The following is a 6,301-nucleotide window of genomic DNA, read 5'->3' on the forward strand; positions in this document are numbered from 1 at the left end:
AAACTGATCTCTGTTAGTGGCGAGAAAAATTCAAACCTACCTTAGCAGTTACAAATCTATGGTAATCTTTAAATTAAGTAGTTGTAAACAAACAAGAATGAGTAAGAAATAAGAATAAGAACAAGGATACAATAAAAATTTGAATTTATTTCTGTGTAAGGAGTTTGTATACTAATTTTTTCAGCAAGTATAATGACAGAAACTCAAAGTATCATTTGTCGAAGAACATAACCTATGAATATAATGGTTTAAGATTTTTTTAAGATATGAGCACCATTGATATTATAGAAGTGTACTGCACGTTTACGAATCTTCAGCAATTATTTGTCTACCTATAAGTTATTTCAACATTTTTTGGAGTTACGTATTTGCTATTGTTGTATTTTCCAACATAAAAGAAAAAAATGGATCAGATGTTGCCTAGTCCCGGATTTAGCATACCAAGCATTGGTACTCCTTTACATCAGCCAGAGGAGGATCAGCAAATTTTGCCTAATGCGTTACAACAACAGCAACAGCAACAATCGCAGCAACCACAACAACCACAACAACAATATCAATTACAACAATTGCATGCTATGAGTCCAAACATCCAAAGTGGAATGCTTATGATTGGGACGCCACAAAAAACTATGCATGCCTATGCAACAGCACCTACTTTTGCAACACCACAAAGTCTTATGCAACCACAAACGCCGGTATGATTAAATATAATCATCGAAAATTTATTGAATGCTATCTGTAATACTAATTTAAAAAATATTATATTCTTTATAGCAAAATATGATGTCTCCACATCTACAAAATAGTAATCATATAGCTCCTCCATCTATAGCGCCGTCTACTCCTGGTCCTATGACACCTATGACACCAGCTTCTGCAGATCCAGCAATACTACCACAACTTCAGTTAGTAAAAACTTTAATTTATGATGAAAAATATTTAGTATGTTCTGTTTATGTTACAGGAATATTGTTTCTACAGTTAATTTAAACTGCAAGTTAGATTTAAAAAAAATAGCTCTTCATGCTAGAAATGCAGAATATAATCCAAAGAGATTTGCCGCAGTTATTATGAGGATAAGGGAACCAAGAACTACTGCTTTAATATTTAGTAGTGGAAAAATGGTTTGTACTGGAGCAAAAAGTGAAGAAGATTCTCGATTGGCTGCAAGAAAGTATGCCAGAATTATTCAAAAGCTTGGTTTTCCTGTTAGTAAATATTCTAAGATATATCATTTATTTTTTATCGATTATTATTAATTTAATCTATTTTGGATAAAGGCAAAATTTCTTGATTTCAAAATACAAAACATGGTAGGCAGCTGTGATGTGAAATTTCCAATTAGATTAGAAGGATTAGTACTTACACATGGACAATTCTCTTCATATGAACCAGAACTCTTCCCTGGATTAATATATCGTATGGTTAAACCCAGAATCGTTTTATTGATATTTGTTTCAGGAAAAGTAGTTTTAACAGGTTAGTAATTATTGTATATTTATTAGGTAGAGATTTTGTATATATTGATAATTCATTCTCCAAACTATTTTCTATATTTCTTTTAACTTTCTTACTATCATTTGAATAGGAGCAAAAGTTAGGCAGGAGATCTATGAAGCATTTGATAATATCTATCCCATTTTGAAGAGTTTTAAAAAGCAATGAATTTATTTTTCTTTAAAACCGTTAATATTATGCGTTACGTGGGTAAAACTGAGGTAAGCTATCTTAGTTTTTATCTGAAAGACTAATAAGATAAACTTTTTCTATGTATTTCTATGATGTTAAAAGATCTAAGAAATGATTAAAATATGTAGTGAAATATATATTTAAAGATATGAAATGAACGAATTAAAGAATATTCTTGTTAAAGTAATTATTTAAGGAGAAGTTAAACATTTATCAATCAAAGCTTTATTAGACAACTTTTAAAAGCAGGATCTTCAAAATTTATCCTCATGGAATAACCTGAAAAAATACCGACCACTTAGGAAGTAAAGTGTCTTCTCGATAACATGGTGCCTTGATCGAGAGGTAGTTATTACTATACAATTTGATTTTTAACGTATATATTTATATAATGTATATACTATTGGTGTAAAACAAATTTTATTTTATTTAATGCATTAAGTATAGTTCCAATTAAATAGAGATGGCTAATATTTTATTATATGCAAATAATAGTGAAGAAAGGTATTTATACGATTATCCATATCCTTAAATATGTTCATAACTTTGTAAAAATTAGATGACGTTTTGATGTATTGTAATATTGATTAGGTATTTAAATGCCAGATAAGAATTATATATATATTCAAGTATATATATTATACAACTTTTTTATTATAGAAATATATATTTAAATACAACACAAAATTGTTTCTTAATTAAGTATTTTACTATTTTGTTTAATTATGTAGTTTCATAATAGTTTTTACTAAACATTGTTGAAGTACAGGACAAATATCTTTATTAGCTGTTGTTAAAATTTCTGTTGCTTTTACAACAGAGTTTGTGTTAATACTGCCAATTAAAAATACTTCAGATATTTGATTATGTTGTGGAAGACTAGCTAATGTAATTGTCCCATGATTAAAATCGCCTTGGTTATCTGGTTGTGTATTGCATATTGCTTCTTCTATGTCCGTAGGATCCATTAGGTAATGGTTATCATATATACCCTGTATTTTTGTTAAAATTAATAGTTAAAACACAGACAATAAAACAAAGTTGTTGATGAAAAAATTGTAATCTTAGTAGTAATTTTTTGAATGATATTACTTACTATAGTAGAAGCTGTAACTAAACCAAACATAGGGACACCTGCATTAGCTAAAGCGGTACTAGCAGCCATAATTGCAGCTGCTAACGAAGAACCAGCATTATCCAAGACCATTACATATACATCTACTTGAAAATTAGGAAATTCATGCTGAAAGAGTCATATTATATTTCAATTTATCATGTGCACAATATATTCATATTTTGTTTTAAAAAATGCAATCTTTTATTTTTAATACCAGGAATGAGTGAAAATATTTGATACATACTGTAATCATAATATTTTCTTTATGAATACTGAATCATAATATATGGAAAAAATTAACTAGATTCTGAGAATATATAAAACATAAAATAAATTAAATAAATAAAAATAAATTGATTTTATATATATATATATATATATATATATATTGATTTTATTTAAGATAAATAATTTTTTAAAAGGTAAGTTACTATGTACATAACTGAATCCATTTTAAATTAGATTGCAAACTTTAGTCTTGATTCTATTAGAACAAGATAAATGACATTTCTATCAGTAATTATATCAATTTGTAACAGTTATTACATGCATAATTCTATGTTAAAAGAATAATATAAACTTATAAAATTTTATAATTGCATAATCAATAGAATGTTCTACACATATATCTTACTTATGTTTTTTATTTTAAATTATTAATAAGACTGATAATATATATACATATATTTACCAAGCACACAGCTGGTTCTAATGCCCTTTGCAAAATTAAGCTATATTGTTTTTCTTCTGCATTTTGCTGATGAATTTTTCGTTTCTGACAAGAGAATGGTGCAAATTTAAATTCACAATAAATTTCTCCTTGTGCGCAGTAGCCATTCTTGTTTGATACCTCCCTAGGATCAAACACCGAACAAACTACTTTTGTATTTCCCAATTCTATATATGCAGAACCTTTGGCTTGACTAACTATACCTGTTTTTAAAACTGTACAAATAGAAACGTAAACAATTACTTTTATATTGTCTACTTGCATATATTTATCGATAATGTAAAAAGTAATAGCCAGCAATTTAGTCCATATCTCCAAATTTTTCGAACTTTAATATGTTAAGATTTAAATAAGCAAATATCACAAGAAAAGTGTCGCAAACAATTATAAGTGCTCTTAATTGTAAATTAAAACTAGGTCTAAACCTAATCTAAATCTAACTCAAACCGTATATTAAATTTTGTAATTTCACGATTCGTTCACTAAATCTAAGCGTAACCTTAGCGTAAACCGCACAAATAATGAGTTAGAGTTCTACCATGCTCTAAGTCTACACCACAGCTACTTTGTTAACAAATATTTTATTAAACTTTCTTTTTAACTGTTTACTATTTACATTCATTCACTTAATTTGCATTTATATGGTTAGGTTTAGTTTTAATTTAACATTAAAAATACCTATAAGTGTTTGTAACATTTTCTTTTTTATAATATTTTGACTTCTTAAATAACCCTTTCCATATTAAAGTATAGAAAAGATCGTAGATACCGATCAAATTATGATGTAATTCACAGTCTTACATATTTTTCGCATTTCATTGTTGGTCCGTTTATCACTTCTTTCACTAAGATCATGTTTTACTTTGTCACTTTTTTCATTAAGATCAGAGTAAATATGATAAGGCACAGTTACTTCTGGACCATTAAGCCGTTTTTGATCGATAGGCATTTTTAATGAATAGAATAGTTATTGTTTTTATTAAAACACTTTTGACCAGTAGAAACGAAATAGAAATAACACCTAAACACAGTTCATTTCAAAGTTAAAAAATTATTAAGCTCTTAATATCCGAATCCGTAAATGAAGATTCATAAACTATTTTCAGTAGATCAAAACACTAACTGGTACAAACGATGACCGTTAAACAATTTCAGTAATTTTAATAATACCAAATAAATTTTCTTTTATTAATATTAATCAAAAAAGATTGCGGTAGTTAAGTTCAAGATATACCAATGTATCTCTATTGTAACAGGAGCTGCAGATTGTTAATTCCTAAAATATTGCATGAAACACGACTATTAATTTATACTAGTTTTAATTAAATGTTTGTACAATAATTATATTGTAAAAATAAGTATGAATCATACACTATTTATATAATTTCTTAAATTCAATCAATAAATAAGTTTTCTTAAAAAGCGAATTCGAAAGCGTGGTACATGGTACACAAAAGAGCGTCGATTATCACGTCTATTCTGAACCTTTAGTCGTCGGTGCTTCTACTCGTAATTTCAATTCGCCATTCGTAACTATACGTACATTTCTATTGCGCATCTCCTGAAGTGGGGATATAGAGTCAAGTGAAATTGATATCAGAAATAATCTATTGATGCACAAAAGTACTATTGTCTTTTAATGTTAAATGATATTGAAGTACAGTATTTTTATAATATCGTAGTGCGAAGTATTTTTGTAAAATTACAAATATTTATTGCATACTAGTATTTTTTGCATATGTTAACGCATGCGTAAAAACTCAATACTCAACAAGAGTTTTCTTAGTTAGCCGAACTACTACAACAATATTAAGTGTACCACCTTAACCTGTATTATTCAAAATGGTACTTCGTATATTATCGTTATTATCTTCAGGCAGTAATTCTGCAAGATATGGGTTGGTTGTGTTCCATGATGTTTCCTCTTTTGTTTCCTTTTTTGTTGAAAATAAGACAATTAAAAAGAGTTATACGTAATAACATTTTATAGTTACATCTACACGTAAATATAATCTTACAATTAGGAGACTTGGAAAAAAACAAAATCAATTCTTTTTAATTTGGTTTACAGATTAACGAGAAGATTTTTCGCAAATACAGGTACAGATACTAAACCAAAAAGTGAAATAACAGTATCAAAAAGACCCAGAACTGACTTGATATCTGAAGAAGAACTGTTGGCTCAAAAAGCTAGGGAAGAAGCATTAATTGTTGTATCAGAATGTGAAGATGTTGGTAGTTGTTCAGGAGTTCCAGAAACTCATATAAAGACTCGTAGAGTACGTATTTATTGTCCTGCAAAAAATGCTATGCAATCTGGAACAAATAACATAAATTACTGGCAATTGGACTTTGATACACGTGAACGTTGGGAGAATCCTCTTATGGGATGGACTTCCACGTCAGTATGATATAATATATTAAACTTTACTTATAGAAACTTTAATTAATGATACATTTTGCTTCATAGTGGAGACCCTTTGTCTAATGTTCAGGTAGCATTTACTACAAAGGAAGAAGCTATTGCACATTGCAATAAGATGGGATGGGAATATTATATTCAGAAACCAAATGTTAATAGTCCCAAGCCTCGTAGTTATGGTACCAACTTTTCATGGAACAAGCGTACTAGAGTTTCGACCAAATAAAAATTTATTAGAGAATAATGATTATAGTTCAATGAATAGTTCCAAATTATTATATATTTAATTGTTGTATGTAAAGTTTTAGACCACAAATAAATTTTTTTAGACTAACATAAC

General features: G+C 28.1%; 3 protein-coding genes across 11 annotated transcripts; 2 read left to right on the forward strand and 1 right to left on the reverse strand.

Moving 5' to 3' along the window:
- The first annotated feature begins 3 nt into the window (after nt 1-3).
- On the forward strand, nt 4-2,625 carry Tbp (TATA binding protein). Of its 2 annotated transcripts, none has more exons than XM_033349806.2 (6): nt 4-698; nt 778-908; nt 968-1,211; nt 1,284-1,482; nt 1,592-1,721; nt 1,942-2,625. In XM_033349806.2, exons 1-5 carry the CDS (start codon nt 405-407, stop codon nt 1,666-1,668), a joined length of 945 nt encoding a protein of 314 aa, XP_033205697.1. In that variant the 5' UTR covers nt 4-404; the 3' UTR covers nt 1,669-1,721; nt 1,942-2,625. The 2 variants fall into 2 exon arrangements, with proteins under 2 accessions (XP_033205697.1, XP_033205698.1); XM_033349807.2 differs by having other exon boundaries at nt 24-698; nt 1,939-2,625.
- LOC117166116 (exosome complex component MTR3) lies at nt 2,327-5,209 on the reverse strand. 7 transcript variants are annotated; one of them, XM_076626015.1, is made up of 6 exons: nt 4,911-5,042; nt 4,774-4,815; nt 4,341-4,560; nt 3,501-3,754; nt 2,789-2,935; nt 2,327-2,684 (listed from the first exon to the last, which is right to left on the reverse strand). In XM_076626015.1, exons 3-6 carry the CDS (start codon nt 4,486-4,488, stop codon nt 2,412-2,414), a joined length of 822 nt encoding a protein of 273 aa, XP_076482130.1. In that variant the 5' UTR covers nt 4,489-4,560; nt 4,774-4,815; nt 4,911-5,042; the 3' UTR covers nt 2,327-2,411. The 7 variants fall into 7 exon arrangements, with proteins under 7 accessions (XP_076482130.1, XP_076482129.1, XP_076482132.1 ...); XM_076626014.1 differs by having other exon boundaries at nt 4,663-4,815; XM_076626017.1 differs by lacking the exons at nt 4,774-4,815; nt 4,911-5,042 and adding an exon at nt 5,083-5,209.
- Nucleotides 5,210-5,296: 87 nt separating this feature from the next.
- On the forward strand, nt 5,297-6,300 carry ND-18 (NADH:ubiquinone oxidoreductase subunit 18). Of its 2 annotated transcripts, none has more exons than XM_033349810.2 (3): nt 5,297-5,437; nt 5,611-5,940; nt 6,010-6,300. In XM_033349810.2, exons 1-3 carry the CDS (start codon nt 5,382-5,384, stop codon nt 6,185-6,187), a joined length of 564 nt encoding a protein of 187 aa, XP_033205701.1. In that variant the 5' UTR covers nt 5,297-5,381; the 3' UTR covers nt 6,188-6,300. The 2 variants fall into 2 exon arrangements, with proteins under 2 accessions (XP_033205701.1, XP_033205700.1); XM_033349809.2 differs by having other exon boundaries at nt 5,378-5,512.
- The last annotated feature ends 1 nt before the right edge of the window (nt 6,301 follows it).

Source organism: Bombus vancouverensis, chromosome 17 (genome assembly GCF_051014615.1).
Source record: "Bombus vancouverensis nearcticus chromosome 17, iyBomVanc1_principal, whole genome shotgun sequence".
Taxonomy (NCBI): Eukaryota; Metazoa; Arthropoda; class Insecta; order Hymenoptera; family Apidae; genus Bombus; species Bombus vancouverensis.